Source organism: Mus caroli, unplaced genomic scaffold (assembly GCF_978045245.1).
Source record: "Mus caroli unplaced genomic scaffold, Mus_caroli_1 scaffold_13, whole genome shotgun sequence".
NCBI lineage: Eukaryota > Metazoa > Chordata > Mammalia > Rodentia > Muridae > Mus > Mus caroli.
Window position 1 is genome coordinate 6,532,209 of NW_028227268.1, and position 20,960 is coordinate 6,553,168.

A 20,960-nucleotide genomic window follows, 5' to 3' on the forward strand; every position below is an offset into this window, starting at 1 on the left:
ATGAGAGACCCTCCTCCCCAGCCCGTTGCCTTCTCTCTCTCTCTCTTTTTTTTTTTTCCTGAGCTAGGCTTTCTCTGAGTTACCTAGAGTGGCCTTATAAACTCACGTGTAGCCAAGGCAGGCCTCAACCATGCGATCCTCTTGCATCCTTTCAAGTACCTAGGATTACAAGACTTCACTGTATGTCCATGCTCTTTGTGTGTGTGTGTGTGTAATTAGTTTATGTTTTTTACCTGTATGTAGGCTGTGCACTAAGGGCATGCAATGCAGTGCCCTCAGAGGCCACGAGAAATTGATGAATCCTCTTAGGTCTGGGGTTACAGACCGTGTGGGTACTTCTAATTGAACCCGGGTCCTTTGGATGCTGGAACCCATTACCAGTGAGAGCCCTTTACCAGAGAGCCATCTCTCCAGCCTCTCTGTGATTTCAGTAGTTCCCTAACTCCATTTTGCAGAATTCTCATAGGTGTTTGTATGTGTTGCTCACACATATAAATATGCATTTTATATAAACTTCCTCTCTCCCTGAAGGTGATTTTGAAGTTTGTCATAACCTTGGTGGGGATGGGTATATTATAAAGAGATTCCCGTCTCTCTGATATTGCATTTAAACAATCTTTGTATGCTAATGAGGGTAAGCTAAACAACATTTGTCTCTGAAGTTTTACAAGATGTTTGGGGGCAAAAGCCTGAAGTTTAGTAGAGCCTCACAGACCAGAGAAACATCTTTTTCCCTTTCCCAGTACCAGTCAGACATCCACCATCTTCACTTTCTGCCGGCTCTTTGATATTGCACAAAGTATTTAACATTTTCAAGACTCAGTAACAAATATTTGCCCTGTTCACTTGGATGTTTCAGGAAAAGATGCCCATGCCTTTAATCCCAGCTCTTGGGAGGCAGAAACAGAGGCAAGCTTATCTCTGACTTTAAGGCCAGTCTGTTCTCTAAGTTAGCCAGGAGGACATAAAGATATCCTGTCTTGCCGGGCAGTGGTGATGCACGCCTTTAATCCCAGAACTTTGGAGGCAGAGGCAGGTGGATTTCTGAGTTCATGGCCAGCCTGGTCTACAGAGTGAGTTCCAGGACAGCCAGGGCTCTACAGAGAAACCTTGTCTCAAAAAACAAAACAAAACAAAACAAACAAACAAAACAACAACAACAAACCAAAACAACAACAACAACAACCCCTCCTATCTTGGGCTGGAGAGATGGCTCAACGGTTAAGAGCATTGACTGCTCTTCCAGAGGTTCTGAGTTCAAATCCCAGCATCCACATGGTGGCTCACAACCATCTGTAATGAGGTCTGATGCTCTCTTCTGGTGTGTGTGAAGACAGCTACAGTGTACTTATATATAATAAATATAAATAAATCTTTAAAAAAAAAAAAATCCTGCCTTGCGGGCTGAAAAGATGGCTCAATGATTAAGAGCACTGACTGCTCTTTCAAAGGTGCTGAGTTCAATTCTTGGCAACCACATGGTGGCTCATAACCATCTGTAATGGGATAAAATGCCCTCTTCTGGTGTGTCTGAGAAGAGCAACAGTGTATACATAAAACAAAGGAAAAAAAAAAGCCTTTGTCTTGAAAAACAGCAAAACAAAACCATTAAGAAAGACCCTCTCTGTGGCTGGTACACAGCAAGCATCAGAGAGTTGTTAGTGACCTTCACTTTTGTTCCTTCTGTAGCCTGCAGGGGGCCCCCCCCCACTGTGAGTTATTAGAACTTTCATCTTTTATTTGCATTTCTTTGTATCTCAAATGCCATAGGATCTTACATATAGTAATAATTTCTTCCTTTTTTTTCTTTACCATATATATATGGTAAATAGACATTAACTTTTTTTTTAGTTCTTTTTTTAAAGATTTATTTATTATTATACATAAGTACACTGTAGCTGGCTTCAGACCCATCAGAAGAGGGTGTCAGATCTCATTATGGGTGGTTGTGAGCCACCATGTGGTTGCTGGGATTTGAACTCAGGACCTTCGGAAGAACAGTCAGTGCTCTGACCCACTGAGTCATCTCACCAGCCCTAACTTTTTTTTTTTTTTAAGTCAGGGTTTATAGCCCTGTAGACCAGGCTGGCCTTGAACTCACAGAGATCTGCCTGCTTCTGCCTTCTAAGTGCTAGCACTAAAGGCAAGCACCATCACTGCCTGGCTCTTATTGTAACTCTTGCTGACCTGGAAGACATTATATAGACCAGAGAGATCCTCACAGAGAATTCTGCTGCCTCTGCTTTGTGAATGCTGGGATTAAAAGAGGATACCTAGAACTATCTAATGTGAAGTTTTTGTTTTGTTTTGTTGGTGTTTCAAGACGGGGTTTTGTTTCGGTAGTTGGTTAATCTGCTCTAATCTCCCTGGCCACTGGTGGCAGGCGTTCCTTGCTTCTGGCCTAATGTGTGGATTCTTGAATGAAAGACAAAGACATACGCACACACATGTATGTAGCCTTATATTTAATATGACTTAATCCCTCAATGGCTGGGCCATTCCCAAACTTCCAAGTTGCTACCCCCCCATATTCCTGAATTAGTAAGATCTATATTCTATCTTTGCTACCCTAGACTCAATGGGGGGCACCCTGGGGCCCCTCTTTCCAAGTGCTTAGATGGCTGTATGCTTTCCCTTCAGCAGCTCTCCAGCCTGGATCTCAACCCCCTCCCCACCATGGCCATTCTGAGATTCTGTCTCTTTGTCTGTCCCCTTACCTGGGAATCCTAAAGAGTTCCTCTCACCTGTCTCTCTCCCCAGCCATTTGCTGCTGGCAACTTTATTCACCAATCAGAACCAGCTGGAGGCAGGGCCCCTTGGTGTCTCACATGCTGGATTCTCATTCCATGTTGGGAACCCATAATGTAAGCATTAATACAAATCAGTGATAGGGTCTCTCTGTGTAGTCCTGGCTGGCCTTGAACTCAGGCATCCACCTATCACTGCTTCCTGAGGGCTGGGATTGAAGGCCTGGGAGGCACCACTGCCCGGCCAAATGAAGTATTTTAGTTAATTAGGATTTACTAAGTTTGATGTGCATCAGGGACATAGGCATAGAGCTATTTAGAAGCCATAGCTTTGGGGGCTGGAGAGATGGCTCAGTGGTAAAGATTACTGACTGCTCTTCCAGAGGTCCTGAGTTCAATTCCCAGAAACCACATGGTGGGCTTTGTGTCTGAAGCTACCGTGTATTCATAAGCATTCATCTTTCTTAAGATTTATTTATTTATCTAAGTACACTGTAGCTGTCTTCAGATGCACCAGAAGAGGGCGTCAGATCTCATTATGGATGGTTGTGAGCCACCATATGGTTGCTGGGACTTGAATTCAAGACCTCTGGAAGAGCAGTCAGTACTCTTTTTTTTTTTTTTTTTTTTTCTCGAGACAGGGTTTTTCTGTATAGCTCTGGCTGTCCTGGAACTCACTTTGTAGACCAGGTTGGCCTCGAACTCAGAAATCGGCCTGTCTCTGCCTCCCGAGTGCTGGGATGCAGTCAGTGCTCTTAACCTCTGAGCCATCTCTATAGTCCAAAATAAATAAATCTTAAAAAAAAAAAAAAAAAAAGAAGCCGGGTGTGGTGGCACACACCTTTAATCCCAGCACTCAGAGGCAGGCGGATTTCTGAGTTCGAGGCCAGCCTGGTCTACAAAGTGAGTTCTAGGACAGCCAGGGCTACTCAGAGAAACCCTGTCACGAGAAACCAAAAAAACCAAAAAACAAAAAAAGGCACAGCTTTGGGGCTGGTGGGTTACTTCCTTGTCAGAAAACCTGATGAGCTGACTTCAGTCCCTAGACCCAACAAGATGGAAGAAAAGACCAATGTCTACAAGTTACCCTCTGACCTCCAGATGGGCACACAAAGACAGGGTCTCACTGTGTAGCCTTGGCTGTCAGCCTATCAGAATACTGGAATACACACAGATCTGTTTATCTTGCTTTCCTAGTGTAGGGATTAAAATGACTTGTGCCAGATGGGTGTGGTGGCACACGCCTTTAATCTCAGCACTTGGAGGCAGAGGCAGGAGGATTTCTGAGTTCGAGGCCAGCCTGGTCTACAGAGTGAGTCCAGGACAGCCAGGGCTACACAGAGAAACCGTGTCTCAAAAAAACAAAAACAAAAAAACCCGACTTGTGCCACTAGGCCCCGCCCAAAAGAAGTATTTTTTAAAAAATTTTTTTGTTTTTGTTTCTCAAAACGGGTTTTCTTTGTGTAGCCCTGGCTTTTCTGGAACTCAATCTGTAGACCTGTATGGCCTAGAACGCAGAGACCCACCTGCCTCTGCCTCCCTAGTGCTGGGATTAAACACCTATGCCACCACAGACATGCAAGGAGGATTTAAAAAAAAAAAGTTAGAAAAGGAGAGTTTAGAAAGTAGATGATATTGGAAGGGATTCATACATCCCTGTAGAGGAAATATAGTAATTTTTTAAAGTCTGTACTAACTGCAGTGGTGGCGCATGCCTTTAATCCCAGCACTTGGGAGGCAGAGGCAGGCGGATTTCTGAGTTCAAGGCCAGCCTGGTCTACAGAGTGAGTTCCAGGACAGCCAGGGCTACACAGAGAAACCCTGTCTTGAAAAACAAAACAAAACAAAACAAAACAAAACAAAACAAAACAAAAAACAAAAAAAGTCTGTACTAAAACTTCAAGAAACAATTAAAGTTTAATAAAGAAAAAAGATTAAGGTGTGTTACTACTGGCCTAAGGTGACAGAAAAAAACCTGTTTTGTGCCAAGTCGAAGGGAGTTGAGTAGGGGTGAGAAACGGGACATATTACTGGTTTCAGCAAAGGTGACCTTGTGGAGTGTTCTAGTGGAGCTATGAGGACAGCAACAGATTGCAGTGGATTGAGGAGTGAGTGGGAGTTGAGGGGGTGGAGCAGCTGGCATGGGCATTTTTTCAAGCTGTTTGGTCGAGAAGGAGCATTATGGTGGTAATGTAATCGTGGTATTTCCCCCTCTGTGGGAACACAGAAGTAGAAGAAAATACAGGGGTACAGGAAATAAAAACACCAAGTGAGAGCCACAGGGTGGGATCCACAGCACAGAGGGCAGGATTTTCTTCAAATGCGAGGATCCTACTCCTATATTGTACTGGATAAAAGGACGAAATGATTGATGGGCCCGTGAGCTTCAGATTGGGTCGGTTCCCCTGATGGACTGTGTTCTCTGGAAGTTGGGAGGCAGGCCACAAGCGAGGAATCTTTTGAATGGTTATAAGAACAATTTTCCACAGCTAGAGTAGGGTTCCCAACAGGTTGAAAGACATTTGAGGCTTCCGGGTGGGAAGCTGGTTGATGGGGAAGGACGAAGGGACCGGGAAGTTTGATGTGCAGGGGGGGTTGCATTTGACCTACTGAACAGGAGTTTTCTCAGAACCCGCTGCTGCTTTTTTGATGGAGGTGCCCCCTTCTACTTGGAGACCTAGGCTCACCCCACGTCTAAGGCCACGCGCCTTCCTGTCCTCGCCGAGGACCAGCTGGAAGCCATTTTGATTATGCTCCACCAAAGAAGGAGGACAATACAGCCCCGCCCAGAGCCAGGCGCGCCCCCGCGGCGGGACTGGTGCGCGTGTCCGCGCCTCTTCCCGCCGACCTGGCGGGCGCCTGGCCGGGGCGGCGGAGGCGCGGGCCGCGGGGGGGGGGAGGAGGAGGGGTGGTTATGTAAGCGTTGCGCGCTCCCGCGAAGCGGCAGCCAATGAGAAGCCCCGGCTGCTCGTGCTCGCGCACGCAGGGCGGGGGGAGGGAAGCGCACGACGTGCGCGCGCCCTCTGCCTCGTCCACCGCTGCCGCCTCCTCCTGCCGCTCCTGGTGCTGCTTGTGTGCTCCCTCAGTGCGGACCCGGTGCCTCTTTTGTGAAGCGGCAGCTGAGGAGACTCCGGCGCTCGCCATGGCCGACGAGAAACCCAAGGTGAGCTCGGGGCGACCGGCTGCGCCTCACCGTGCGGACCGGTGGGTGGCGCGGCCCGGGGTCCGGCCGAAGCCCGCCGCGGGCTTCCCTGCCTGCCCGGGGCCCCCCACGGGGCCAGCGGCGGCTCAGGCCCGGCGCTCCGCGCCATTTTCCTCTCTCGCTCTCTTCCTCCCGCCCGCGCCCGAGGAGGCCCGGCGCCCTCCCCCGCCCCCAGGCCCTCGGAGCGCGCGCGGCGCGGCGCGAGGCGGGCAGGCGGCGCTTCGCGGGAGCCCGCGGCCCCGCGCTGGCTCCTCGGCGGCGCCCGGCGCGTGTAAGGAGAGCGTTGGGCGCGCGGGGTCTGGGGCGGCGGCGAAGGCGGGAGTCGTGCGGCCCGGGGTTTCCCTCTCGGGGCGGGGGCCGCGCCGGATCGGATCGGTGGTGTGTGCTCCGGCAACCCCGACTGGGGGATTCCGGGGTCGGTCCGGCTAGAGGCCCCAGGGGCCCGCGGGGGAGGGGCTGCGCTCTCCGCCGTGCGCCCAGAAACCCGCACCCTGGCGGGAACCATGTGGCTTGTTGTGGTTGGAGGCTTAGGTGCGAGCAGCGAGACACGGGCTCAACTTGAGAACGCGCCCTCGGAGGCACTGGCTACACTCGGCTGTGGACGAGGGGAAGAGCATCAGTCTCCAGGGCAGGGCACCGTTTGGCCCCGACTCTATTTGGAGGGGGACACAGGATGGACGAATCGAATCCTTGGACATAAACATTTGATTTGCTGAACTGCTGTTTGGGTCGCAATGTACGGGAATACTTGCACGAAGACTGTATTGCAGCCATGACAGCAAAGGAGACGGGGGAAAATAAGCTCTGAACTGAAAATGAAGCAGTTATATAGTCGAACGTTAATCGGAAGATGTAAAAAGGGAGACTCGGGATATCCCTCAGTTGAGTGTGTTCGGTTATTTTTTTTTTTTTTAAAAGATATGTTCATTTGATATCATTGAGCAGAGTTTGCTAACTTTTATCAAGAAGGTAGCAGTAAATTTTGAAATAGAAGGTATGGCTTTCCCACTCTCACCCCAAACCGACTCTAGTAGTTGTATTTATAACGCTTTGAAAAGAGAAAGGACACTGGTGTTCATGGAAAGCGACAAATTTGGGCGATGACAGGAAATAATGGCATTTTAGAAAATTTAACCTCAGAAGCATCACAAATTATGGAAGGAGTTTCTACGTGTATTGTTGCCTTGCTAGTATCAGTGTTTCTGTACCAGACTTGTAACACTTTGTGCAGGGTTTCTGATCTTTGAGTTCAGTGGCTGGGAACAGCTGTATGCTGTTGGAGAGCATGAGAGAAACCTGTTGATTCTGAAGCGTTCGGGCCCGCAGCTTCTTTAAAGGTGTTTGTGTTTCAGTTTCCAAATTACACTCTTATTTTTCTTTCAACAGGAAGGAGTCAAGACTGAGAACAACGACCATATTAATTTGAAGGTGGCGGGACAGGATGGTTCTGTGGTGCAGTTTAAGATTAAGAGGCATACACCACTTAGTAAACTAATGAAAGCCTATTGTGAACGGCAGGTGAGGAATTGATAAGTGTACTTCCACTTAATAATCCATGTACACAGCTGAAGCAGTAGAAAATGGACTATCACAGTATTGCATGACTATTTTTGTTAAGATGCATGTGATTATATTGTATGTACATTTGCAGGTAGGTTTAATATTATGATTCTTGTGCTAACCCAGTAATTCCCTCATTAGATCCATAAGACTACAAGTTCCCAAGGAGATGTCTGCACTTAAATGAGGGGGAAAAGTGGATTAATATTTGGTGGGGGTTTTGTTGTTGTTTTTTCCCTTTTATTATTTAGACAATGCATTCTGTCAAAATATTTGGGTGTGGTAGTACACACCTTTATTCCCCAGGACTAGAGGCAGCCTGGAATACACAGAAACACACCCTGTCTCAAAAGAGAATTTGGGTATTGCAGTTTTTCTGAAGTATGTGGTTTCTAGCTCACACACAAACACACTTTTTTTTTCTCTTTTTCCCCAATAATTGTTGAGGTCATAGTATGGTATATGCTAAGCCAGATTACTGTATCCTAAGGAAGTTGCCTACCCAACCCCAGAGGTTAGAAAATTGTAATCATTTTTGAGAAAAGCATGAACACTTTCGTTTTTTACTATGAGGAAAACTCTTACAGGTGTTAAGAAATAGAAAATTCTGTGTGATTTGGGTGTTGGGTTTTTGTCATTGCTTTGCTGGCTGCCTAGAACATGCTATGTAGACTAGACTGGCCTTGAACTCGGGCCGTCCTCCAGCCTCTCCTCAGTGGGACAGCAAGCCAGGCTCCTCTTGATTGGGACAAATATGGAAAGTTGCACAGGGTTTATTAGAGCGTCCCTTGCAATGCTGAGTTACTAAAGCAAGGGCAACTTTGAAGATGACAGCTCTGTTTCCCACACTGCTTCGTTAGCTGTAGTAATAGCAGCAGTAGGATTTTTCTTGTTTTCTAAGATGTGAAAATTGTGGAATTCATTTTGAGTTTCAAGAAGGCCTCATTTGTGGTTAGATTGGCCTGGAAGGCTGTACTGTCATGTTAGGAGTATAGGCATATTTTCTGTTTTATGCCCCCTTTATAGTACAATAAAAAAACTGCCTCCAGACTTGTTTAAGTTCCTGTGTTAGCATTCATTTTATTTATGTCTGGCCTGAAACTCACAGAGATGTACTTATCTCTGCCTCCCAAGTGCTGGGATCAAAGGTGTGTGCCACCACATTGCACATTTTATATTCTATAACTTTTGGTGAAACAATCTCCCTAAAGAATTAGTCAACAAAGAAGTTTTGGGAAGGGTCCTTTTGAGGTGGCTCTGTGAGCCTGATTGTACCCAGTCCTGAAACCCACAGTAGGAGAGAGCCTGACTTAAGAGTTGAAGTTGGGGGCTGGTGAGATGGCTCAGTGGGGAAGAGCACCCGACTGCTCTTCCAGAGGTCCAGAGTTCAAATCCCAGCAACCACATGGTGGCTCACAACCATCCGTAACGAGATCTGGCTCCCTCTTCTGGAGTGTCTGAGGACAGCTACAGTGTACTTACATATAATAAATAAATAAATCTTAAAAAAAAAGAGAGTTGAAGTTGTCCTGGGAGCTGCCTCCACTCCTGTACAAGACTAGAATCTCACATGCCAGGCAAGCAGTCTACTAATGACCTGTTTGCCAGCACTCGACATGCTTCCACATACACACACACTTAGTCAACATGCTTCCACACACACACACACACACACACTTAGTCAAGTTTAGGGATGAGACTGGGGAATAGCCATAGTGTAGTGATAGAGCATTTGCCCACCATGAGGAGGCCCAGGGTTCTGTTCCCAGTTAGAGGTGGTTACCAAAGGGGTTTATTATGTGGCATCTTCCATTGAACATTCATCACCCACAGGTTTGCCTCTGCCTCCCAAGTGCTGGGATTAAAGGCGTGCACCACCATGCCGGACTTCAAATATTATAAAACTTTAAATATTAGGTCTTAGAAAAGTAATGCAAGGTGCGTTAACTCATTTCAACATTCAGCAGGCTGAGACAGGAGAATTACAGAAAAATCAAGGCTAGTCCAAGCTATATAGCAGCAAGGCGTTGTCTGATAAAAAAGAAAGCAGGGGCTGGTGAGATGGCTCAGTGGGTAAGAGCACCCAACTGCTCTTCCGAAGGTCCAGAGTTCAAATCCCAGCAACCACATGGTGGCTCACAACCATCCGTAACAAGATCTGGCGCCCTCTTCTGGAGTGTCTGAAGACAGCTACAGTGTACTCACATGCATAAAATAAATAAAAATAAATCTCTAAAAAAAAAAAAAAAAGAAAGCAGAAGAAACTGGGTATGCTGGCTTACTCTAACCCAGCACTTGAAGGATAAGGTGGTAGAATTGCTTAAAAGTCATTCTGTGCCAAGTGGTTGTGGCACACACCTCTAACCCCAGCACTCAGGAGGCAGAAGAGTTCAAGGCTAGCCTGTTCTATAGTTCTGGAATATCCTAGAGCTGCACAGAGAAACCTTGTCTCAAGAAACCAAAAAAAAAAAAAAAAAAAAAAAAAAACGGTGTCAGGGTGGGGTTAGGGTGAGAATCTCAGTCTTATTATACCTAGATTTTTATTTCTGGGAGTACTGGGTATTGAACCTAAGGCCTCATGCATACAGGGCTATCACTTTAATTTCAATTAAAAGGGAGTTACATGTGTCCCATAACTGGTTTCTTAAAGAGTTAGGGGTAGAGGCTCGGTGTGGTTTTAACCCCTTTAGTCCCAGCACTTGGGAGGCAGAGAGGCAGGCAGATTTCTGTGACAAGAACAGCCATGGCTACACAGAGAAACCCTGTTTTTGAAAAGCCAAAAAAAGAAAAAGAGGGCAGGCTCAATGTATAAGCCAGAGGACCTGGGTGTAGTTCCCAACACCATATGGCAGCCTACAACTTTCCATAACCCCAGTAGCAGATCCAACACCATCAGACATATGCAGCCCAAACACAATGCATACAAAAAAGATGAATTTTTCTTTCTTAATAAGGGTTTGGCCCTGGGGTCTGTTGATAAGAGTTGCCTAATAATGTGCAAAGCCCTGGGTTCTGATGCACTGAACAAATTTGATAAAGCACTAGAGAGGTGCAGAGTGGGTTAGGAAGTAAAATGACATGCTCCACTATAAAGTGAGTTTGAGGGCTTTCTAAGATCCTGCCTCTAAAACCTGAAGTATCAAAAGTCTAATTTTGTGCTGGAGATAAAATTTACTGTGTTTGCCCAGCAGGCACATAGCCTCAACTTTAGTCCTTGCCACTATGGACTAAAAAATGAGAACGCTAAGTTCCAGGCCAACCAAGGCTTTACAGTTACACGGTCTTGTTTTTTGATTGGATTTCTAATGCTCATGATCAAAGGGGCTTCTGTGTTCTCGTCTCCTAACAGTGAGCTGAGCTGAGCTTCATCTTCTGTCAGATTATGCGTCCCATCAGACCCCAAGCTTGTCCATTCTAGCTACTTTTTAGTTTGCTTTTTTTTTTTTTTTTTAATGATTTTTCAGACAGGGTTTCTCTTGTGTAGCCCCAGCTTTCCTGGAACTCACTCTGTAGACCAGGCCAGGGGATGATCTGCTTCTGTGTCCCCAGTGCTGGGACTGTAGGCACCACATCCCTAGCTTGGAGTCAGTTCATCCCATCCACTTTTCCATGGGTCCCAGGGATTGAACATGGGTTGCCAGCTTTCGTGACAAGCCCATTACCTGCTGAGCCATGCTGCCTGTCCACACTTTAATTTTTACCTCTAGAAATCTTTCTGGAATCCCGGTTCTATACTGTTGAATCCAAAATGCTAGAATCCTTGGTACTGTTGTCAGATCTATCAGCAGATACTGACCTGTACTTCATATCTGTGTTGATAATAGCTAGAAGCCATAGGATACAGTGACTACTTTGCTGTAAAAGAGAATACCCACATTTTGAAAATATAGTTTAAGAAATTAAATGCCTTAATTTCCTCATTTTGTTTTCTTTGGTGTGTTTTGTCTTTTATCTTTTATTATATTTATTTATTTTTATTTTTTTGTTTTTTGAGACAGGGTTTCTCTGTATAGCCCTGGCTGTCCTGGAACTCACCCTGTAGACCAGGCTGGCCTCGAACTCAGAAATCCGCCTGCCACTTGCTCCCAAGTGCTGGGATTAAAGGCTTGCACCACCACTGCCTGCTGTGTTTTATTTTCAAGTGGATGGTGTGTATCCTATGCTAGTCTCACATTTGATACTTTCCGGTGCTGGTACTATTATAGGCAAGTGTGTACCATCTTGGTTTTGAAATAGGTTCATTAAGAAACACAATGTTGATCTGCATAGAAAATGTTAGCATGTTGGGGAAGTTTCATAGATACAAGAAGAGAGATTGAGTTTTTAGTGATTATGTGCTGTTTGCTTTTAATCTCTTGTTAGGGTTTGTCAATGAGGCAGATCAGATTCCGGTTTGATGGGCAGCCAATCAACGAAACAGACACACCTGCACAGGTAAAAATATCTCTACTTTTAGGAAAGTTGTGTTTATGTGTGTGTTTGCACATTTTTACGCATGGGCATGTGTGTATGTGCAGAGGCCGTCCTGCTCTATTGCAGTGTGCTTTAATCTTTTGAGACCTTTTGCTGACCCTGGAGGTTGACTCCATTTGACCATCACTGAACGTGTCTGTCTTGTGAATCCAAACTCCAATCCTTCTACTTGCTAAGAAGCTGCTGTTAGCCACTGGTCTATCCAGCCTTGGTTTTATCTTTTTTTTTTTTTTTTTTTTTTTCTTCAGACAGGACTCTTCTGTATAACCTTGGCTGCCCTGGAACTCTGTAGATAGTCTGGCCTAGAGCTAACAGATCTTCCTGCCTCTACACTGGTCTCCCAAGTGCTGGGATTATTTTTAAAGCAGCTTTGTTTATGAATGTCAGTGTTGGAATATTGAATTATGGCCTCTTCTTTTAATTATTGTACCAAGTGGTGGATTTCATTGTATCCCCCCCCCCCTTTTTTTTTTCTTTTTTTTTCTCTTTAGTTGGTTGGTTGGTTGGTTTTTTTCAAGACAGGGTTTCTCTGTGTAGCCCTGGCTGTCCTAGAACTCACTCTGTAGACCAGGCTGGCTTTGAACTCAGAAATCCACCTGCCTCTACCTGGGATTAAAGGCATGCGCCACCATGCCCGAATGTGTGTCCCCTTTTTAAAGAACTTATTTAATGTGTTGAGTATTTCCTTACATGGATGGGTGTGCAGTGTATGTGCTTAGTGTCTGAGGAAGGCAGAAGAAAGGGCATTGGATCTCAGAATAGAGTTATAACCTGTGAACTACCACGTTGGGGCGGGGAATTGAACCTTGGTTCTGCAGGAGCAGCTTAACCTCTGAGTTACCTCTGCAGCCTGTTACCGGCCTTCGCATATGTATTTGTTTTGTTCATTCTTCCTGGTTCCTCTGTTTTTTCCTTTTGTTAAAGCAAAGTCAGGTTTGACTGTTTTTCAGTCAGGGACTCTTGTCTCAAGCTGACCTGGAACTTGTGTGGCTTAGGACAGCATTGGGACTGATTGTCCTGCTTCTCCTTTCAGAAAGCAGAGATATCAGCCTCCAGCTGCATTTTCTATGTGTTGGGGATTGAACCCAAGGCTTCAGATGTGTTAGGCAAGAACTATCACAGCATTTCTGCTTGTTTTGAGACATGTTTTTGCAGAGAGCAAAGCTGTGAAATAGGCCAGAAGGAAAAGGAAGGACTAGAAATATCTTCAGAACATGCAATGGCTTTCAGTTAACCACTTACTACTGTGTAATAGGTATTCAGTTAGTTGATTCAATTTTTTTTTTATTATTAAAATGAGTTATTTGGCTGGGCAGTGATGATGCACACCTTTAATCACAGCAGAGGCAGTCTGGGATCTCTTGAGTTTGAGGCCAGCCTGGTCTACAGATCAAGCCAGAACTACACAGAGAACCATGTCTCAAAACAAAAGACAAAACAACAAAAAAGAATTTTTTTGTTGATAAGTAAAACTGTTTTTCTTTTTATTTATTATATGTAAGTACACTGTAGCTGTCTTCGGGCACACCAGAAGAGGCTTCAGATCTCATTACGGGTGGTTGTGAGCCACCATGTGGTTGCTGGGATTTGAACTCAGGACCTTTGGAAGAAGCCGTCAGTGCTCTTACCTACTGAGCCATCTCTCCAGCCCCTTTATTGTTTTCTAGAGTGTATTTTGGTTTTTGTTTTGTTCTTTGCTGTTGTAATTCTTATCCAGCTTAGACTTACCAGGCCTAGAAGAGTTCTCCATGGGAGCTGACTGTTTAGCCTGACCATTTAGTTCCTATATTGAAGTGAAATTTTAAATTGATTCTTGTGGGGATATTTTTGGTTCTTTTTTAAATTTTTTTGGTTTTTCGAGACAGGGTTTCTCTGTGTAGCCCTGACTGTCCTGGAACTGACTCTGTAGACCAGGCTGGCCTCGAACTCAGAAATCCGCCTGCCTCTGCCTCCCGAGTGCTGGGATTAAAGGTGTGTGCCACCATGCCAGGCTATATTTTTGGTTCTTATTTTAAACTATATATATGGGGGATGTAGTATGTGCACATGAGTGCTGATGTCCTGGATGCCAGAAGAAAGTATCAGATACCCTGGGTTGGAGTTGCAGATGGTTGTGAGCTGTCTGACATGAATGCTGAGAAATGAACTTGGGGTCCTCTGCAAGAGCAGCAAGTGCTCTTAACCACTAAGCCACATCTCCATCTCAGTTTTCATCTATTCTTTTTTTTTTTTTTTTTTTTTAAAGATTTATTTATTTATTTATTTTTATGTAAGTATACTGTAGCTGTCTTCAGATGCACCAGAAGAGGGCATCAGATCTCATTATGGGTGGTTGTGAGTCACCATGTGGTTGCTGGGATTTGAACTTTGGACCTTCGGAAGAGCAGTCTGGTGCTCTTACCAACTGAGCCATCTCACCAGCCCAGTTTTCATCTATTCTTGTCTCAATGTGTCCACTCTGTTGCTCTTGTTAGCTGTATATGTAGATGACTCTTCAAGCAGGAAGTGTTGAAAGGTAATGCTCTAACTCCCCTAGTGTTTTTATAGATAGCATTGTGGGTCGCCTGCCCCTGTGACTGTGTTGTATATGGTTGTCCACCTAAAGCATTGCATCCTTTTCCCTCTATAGCTTCCCTTTACAACTGGAAGGGAAAGGAGCTTTGGTTCACTGAAAAAAATTTTTTTCTCTTAAAATAGGTTTTCTTTGTATATCCTTGGCTGACCTGGAACTAGCTTGAATACCTGCTTCTGCCTTGTGAATGTTAGAACTAACACGGAATTCTTGAGAGTAGAAACTTAACTTTGATCCTGTGAGCTTTTCAGTTGGGCTAATTTTTTCATTTGTTTTTTGGGTTCTATAGTGATCACGCCTTGACCTCCTTGAATTTACAGGAGCATACTACCAAGCCTCACCTTTTTTTTTTTTTTTTTTTTAAAGATTTATTATATGTAAGTACACTGTAGCTGTCTTCAGACACTCCAGAAGAGGGCGCCAGATCTCGTTGCGGATGGTTGTGAGCCACCATGTGGTTGCTGGGATTTGAACTCTGGACCTTCGGAAGAGCAGTCAGGTTCTCTTACCCACTGAGCCATCTCACCAGCCCAAGCCTCACCTTTCTTTGAGTCATAAATCTATGACGTTTCCTAAGCTGGTACTGAAGAACACTGAGGAGGCCTCCAAGGAGTACATGTGTGATCCAATGGCTGAACATAGTGATGTGCACCTTAATTTAATCTCAGTACTTAGGAGGTAGAGGAGGTGGTTCTCTGAGTTCCAGCCCAGCCTGGTCTACATAGTGATTTCTGGGACAGCCAGTGCTAGATATATCGCTGCTTCAAGCTACCCTATGGTTCCCACACACAACACACAAAATGACTAGAGGGGGAGTGGCTGAAGCTGTGCTCAGCAGTTAACAGCACTTGTTAGTCTTGTACAGGAGACAGGGCATTGCTTTGGCTCACAACCTTTTGTAGCTTCAGTTCTGTGCGATCCTTTTTGTTTTGTTTTCAAGACAGGGTTTCTCTGTGTAGCCCTGGCTGTCTAAGTCTTTTATAAATCGGGCTCAGCAGTTAAGCACATTATCTACTCTTGCAGAGAACCTGGGTTCAATTCTCAGCATCCACATGGCAGCTCACAAATCTAGTTCCAGAGGATCCAACACACGTGCAGCATTAAACAAACAAAAACAAACCAATGCACATAAAAGATAAATAAATTGTTGATAAATTTAAAATGCAGTGTTGGAACTAGAGAGATTGCTTAGTGGTTTAAGAATGCCTTTTATCCCAGTACTCGCAAGGCAGAGGCAGGTGAATTTCTGAGTTCAAGGCCAGCCTGGTCTACAAAGTGAGTTCCAGGACACCCAGGGCTATACAGAGAAACCCTGTCTCAAAAAACCAAAAAAAAAAAAAAGAAAGAAGAATGCTAGCTGCTGGTCTGGAGAGATAGCTCAGCGGTTAAGAGCACTGGCTGTTTTTCTAAAGGTCCTGAGTTCAAATCCTAGCAACCACATGGTGGCTCATAACCATCTGTAATGAGATCTGACGCCCTCTTCTGGTGTGTAGCTGAAGACAGCTACAGTGTACTTACATATAATAATAAGTAAATCTTTAAAAGAAAAAAAAATGCTAGCTGCTCTTTCAGAGGTCTTTAGTTACATTCCCAGCAATCACATGGTGGCTCACAACCATCCTGTATTGGGATCTGATGCCCTCTTCTGGCATGCACCATGTATGCACACAGAACACTCATACATAAATACCTTTTATAAAAGGTAGGTGAATCATAGCAATTAAGGGCCATGGTTATTGTTTGAGAGGACCCAGGTTCCTTCCTTTCTGAGCCACCCACATGATGGCTCACATACATCTGTACTTTAATACTTTAATGATGTATATACACATACATGCTGACAAAACATTGATTCTTAGCCGGGGGTGGTAGTATACACCTGTCCTAGCACTTTGTGGGTGGAGGCAGGCAAATCTCAGTTTGAGGCTAACCTGATCAACTCAGGGAGTTCCTGTTTCAAATACACTCTCTCCCCCAAATTATACACAGAGGTTTTTGTTGTTTTTAAATGAAAATAGTGGAGAGGGCTAAAAAACCTAGGAACATAGTTGTTGGGGTGTGATTTTGCAGGTAGTTGGTTTGGTTTGTTTTTTTTTTTTTTTTTTTTTTTCTTTTTTTTGGTTTTTTTCGAGACAGGGTTTCTCTGTATAGCCCTGGCTGTCCTGGAACTCACTTTGTAGATCAGGCTGGCCTTGAACTCAGAAATTTGCCTGCCTGCCTCTGCCTCTGCCTCCCACGTGCTGGGATTAAAGGCGTGCGCCACCACCGCTCGGTAGATTTTAAGACTTGCCATATCCAAGTTGTAGTCAAGGGAGAATGCTGAAGGATTTCTCATGAGCAGCAGTCTCCAGTTATCTGTTTTAACCATAAGGAGGTACTATGCAATGCCTTCTTGTAAATGCAGGCAAAACTGTGATCTCTTACTCTGGAACTTTGTGAAATTTTCAAGTTGAATTTGAAATTCAACTTAGAAGTGTTCTCTTCTGCTGTCATCCTAAGATTTTAGAAAACTTCTTTTACATTTTTGTGTGTATTTCCAGAATTGAGAGCTTTTGCAGAGCAGTATTGGCTCACATCTTTAATCCCAGCACTTCTGAGGTAAAGGCAGGGGTGAACCTCTGCCAAACCTGCTCTACTGAGCAAGTTCCAGGACAGCCAGAGCTACACAGAGAAACCCTGTCTCAAAAAATCAAACCAACAAACAAAAATACTTGTCCTGGAGTGGCGGTACATGCCTTTAATGTCAGGCAGAGGAGCTCCGTGAGTTCAAAGCTAGCCTGGTCTCATTTGTATTCTCAGAATGACTCTGGGGATGCAATTCAGGTTCTCAGACTTGAGATCAAACACCTCTACTCACTCAGCCATCTTATCAGCCCACCATTTTTGAGATAAGGTCTACTTGTATAGCTAAGCTTGCCTTCATCTTTTAACACAGTCCAGTCTAAGTCTTCCATCCATCCTCTGCTTCAGCCTCAGAATACAGGAACACAAGGTGGTTCCACTGATAAACACCACAGTTATGGTAAGACGATACTTTAAAAAGAGACCAGCTGCTTCTTTTTTCAATTAAAAAAAAAATGTTTAGCCAAGTATTGTGGAGTTAATGGAAGAGTTTCTTATGGGCTGACTATGGTGGCCTGAGTAAGTTGTCCTTTTATGGGTGTCCAGAGGATGTGATTTTTATCTTTTACAAGTTTTAGGATGGAATACGTCCCATGTTCCTTCCCCCACACAGCTCCTCTAGAGCAGCTCATGGAGCCCCAGGCTGGTACAAACATGTCTTGTTGAGGATGATCTTAAATTCTTGCTCCTCTTGTCTGTACCTCCCAAAAGCTGGGATTATCAACCTCCATTGGGATTTCTAAAGCCTGTGTGGCAGGGAGTGGGGGTGGGGGAGTCAGGCTAATTTCAGGCTTCAGTTCTCGATTTACATTGTGTTCTGGAAGATTCAACTCATTGTCAGGTAGTTGGACTTGTAGGGCAAGAGCTGCTACCCACTGAGCCGTCCAGCTTGCCATAAAAAGAACTTCTAAAGAGCCAGTTCACTCTCTACAGTGTTGCTTTCTATGTTAAGACCTTACTCTGTGGATGCAGAGGCTGGTGGATCCATGGGAGTGTGAGGTTTGAGATCAGCTTGGTCTATAAAGTGAGTTCCAAGACAAATACAGATGCAAATACAGTACTGTGTAGTTGGGATTTTTGCTTTTTGAGATGGTCTCACTGTATTCCTGGCTAATCTCAGAGATGAGCTGCTGTGCCTAGCTACTGAATAATTTTAAAAATTTGATTGATTTTGGTCTGATAGTTTTGTTTTGCTTTGCTTTTTTTTTTTTTTTTTTGAGACAGGGTTTCTCTGTGTAGCCCTGGCTGTCCTGGGCTACAGAAATCTTCAAACTCAGAAATCCTCCTGCCTCTGCCTCCTGAGTGCTGGGATTGAAGGCGTGGGCTACCACACCTGGCTGGTCTGATAGTTTCTTTTGAGGCTATTTAACAAATATGCTATTTCCTAAGAGTATTGTGCCTTATTTTAAAAGTTTACATTTAAAAGTTTACATTTCTAGAGCAGAGCCAAAAGCTTGGCCTCCAAGATGGGTCAGCCTCATTGCTTCCAGAGCAGCTGCTCTCTGCACCAAAACAGAGAGCTAACAGTCAAAAGCCACGCCCTCCTTCCCCTGTGGCCCCCAGTCCCCTCACACCCACCTCTTCCTCTGTTGATGGAAAGCTACCTGGTGTTGGAAGTCAGCCACAGGAACCAGGACTTGAGAATTCCCACCATGGTCACAAAAGTGCCGAGGTACGAGCTCCGAAAGGCCAAGAAGCTGGAGGAGCTGATGCAGCAGCTGGACGTGCAGGCTGATGAGGAGGCTTTGCAACCAGAGGTGGAGGTTGAGCAGTTGCTTCGGGAACAGGAAGCAGAGGCAGCCAAACAAATGGCTTCTGTAGAGAGGCTGTGTCCGCCTTTTAAAAGTTTACATGCTAGCCTTTTTTTTTTTTCCAGTATTTTTTTTTTATTACATATTTCCTCAATTACATTTCCAATGCTATCCCAAAAGTCCCCCATACACTTCCCTACCCACCCATTCCCACTTTTTGGCCCTGGCATTCCCCTGTACTGGGGCATATAAAGTTTGCAAGTCCAATCGGCCTCTCTTTCCAGTGATGGTCGACTAGGCCATCTTTTGATACATAAGCATCTAGAGTCAAGAGCTCCGGGGTACTGGTTAGTTCATAATGTTGTTCCACCTATTGTTTTTTTTTTAGTTTTAGTTTTTTTCTGGAGACAGGGTTTTCTCTGTAGACCAGGCTGGCCTTGAACTCAGAAATCCACCTGCCTCTGCTTTCCAATTTAAAAAAAAAATTTTATTTTTTGAAGACTGGGTATCACATATGTTGTAGTCTAGGCTGGTGTCAGAGTCTAGAGTCTCAGTACCCTGGAGTGCTGATTGTGTATGTGTGTGTGTGGTGTGTGTGTAGCCATGCGTGATGATGATTGGGCTAATCAAAACTGCTTTCCAATGCAGTGCTTGGCAGATTGAAGGTAGGTTTGTAAGCATTTGAGACCAGCCTATGGCTGTCACTTTATTCATTTCCCTTTCTTGAGCTCCATAATGCTGGGCTTTTAGACAAGTGTGTTTCCCCATGCTTGGTTTTCCTGAAACGGATGTAGTAGAGAAGCCTGGGCTGGTATGGAACATGTACTTAAATTTAATATGAAAAGTAGACATTGAAATTTTTTCCTCACTGGTCTTATTTGTTTTCTTTTCTGTGCTAGTTGGAAATGGAGGATGAAGATACGATTGATGTGTTCCAGCAGCAGACTGGAGGTGTCTACTAAAAAGGGAGCCTGCTACTTTACTCCAGAATTTTGTTATAGACCAAGAATACATTCTCAATTAGAAAGCCACAATTTGGTCCCACCACATCCTGACTACTACAGTATAGTTTTCTCTTCTTTCATTTCCCTGTCCCCATTTCTTTATTGTACATAAAGTAACTGGTGTATGTGCACACGCATAGTGCTCTTTTTTTTTTTCTTTTCCTTTTTTAAACTAAATGGCCGATGTTCTTTTCTGGTTGACATCAGATGGAGATGGTCTGGGGAAAAATACTGGGTTTGTGAAAATACCCCCTTCTCCATTAGTGGCATGCTCATTCAGCTCTTATCTTTATATTCCAGTAAGTTATTTTGCTCTCATTGTTTTAACAAAAAAACCCAACAACACCAAATCCTTGCATACCTTGTTCGATTGGAGAATTTTAATGTTTTTCATTTATCATTGTAAAACCAAGGACAATTTTATAACTTTTTTGTACGTAGCTGTTACATGTAGGGCAATCTGTCTTTAAGTAGGGATAAATTACTCTTGAACAAAATGATCCTAGATAGTTTTCCCTTCAAGTCAAGCGTCTTGTTGTTTAAATAAACTTCTTGTTTAAAATGAGCTGTTCTCTTTATTCTGAAGAATATTAAATTGAAATGTTTTTTTAAGGCCAGGTGTGTTGGCTCACACCTTTAATCCTAGCACTGGGGAGGTAGAGGGAGGTGGATCTTTTTGAATTTGAGGCTATCCTGGTCTATATAGCCAGTTCCACAACAGCCACGACTACATAAAGAGACGTCTAAAAAAAAAAAAAAAAAAAAAAACTAAAGCAAAGTCAGAGGGGGTGCATTTAGTCCCAGCACCTGAAGCAGAGGTGGGCATATATATAACTCAGAAGCAACCTGGTCTACATGGCGTGTTTCCTACCAACTGGGGCAACGCAGTGAGCCCTTATCCCATAAAATAAAGGGCAGGGGAGGGCTCAGGAGTTGAGCATGGGTTTGGTTCCCAGACCCTATTTGGGACCTCACAGTTCTGGTTGCCAAATTAGACTGGCACCCTTCTCTGGGCTCCAAGGACAGAAC

The 20,960-nt window shown here is 44.5% G+C and overlaps 1 protein-coding gene across 1 annotated transcript; it reads left to right on the plus strand.

The window, feature by feature from the left end:
- Positions 1-5,720: 5,720 nt before the first annotated feature.
- Sumo2 (small ubiquitin like modifier 2) lies at positions 5,721-20,087 on the plus strand. Its single transcript, XM_085829427.1, has 4 exons — positions 5,721-5,910; positions 7,336-7,467; positions 11,872-11,943; positions 19,827-20,087. Exons 1-4 carry the CDS (start codon positions 5,890-5,892, stop codon positions 19,887-19,889), a joined length of 288 nt encoding a protein of 95 aa, XP_085685553.1. The 5' UTR covers positions 5,721-5,889; the 3' UTR covers positions 19,890-20,087.
- The last annotated feature ends 873 nt before the right edge of the window (positions 20,088-20,960 follow it).

Coding starts and splice junctions, on each gene's coding strand:
- Sumo2 (XM_085829427.1), top strand. CDS start 5,890: ATGGCCGACGAGAAACCCAAG. Junction 5,911..7,335: donor TGGCCGACGAGAAACCCAAG/GTGAGCTCGGGG, acceptor TTCTTTCAACAG/GAAGGAGTCAAGACTGAGAA. Junction 7,468..11,871: donor AAGCCTATTGTGAACGGCAG/GTGAGGAATTGA, acceptor ATCTCTTGTTAG/GGTTTGTCAATGAGGCAGAT.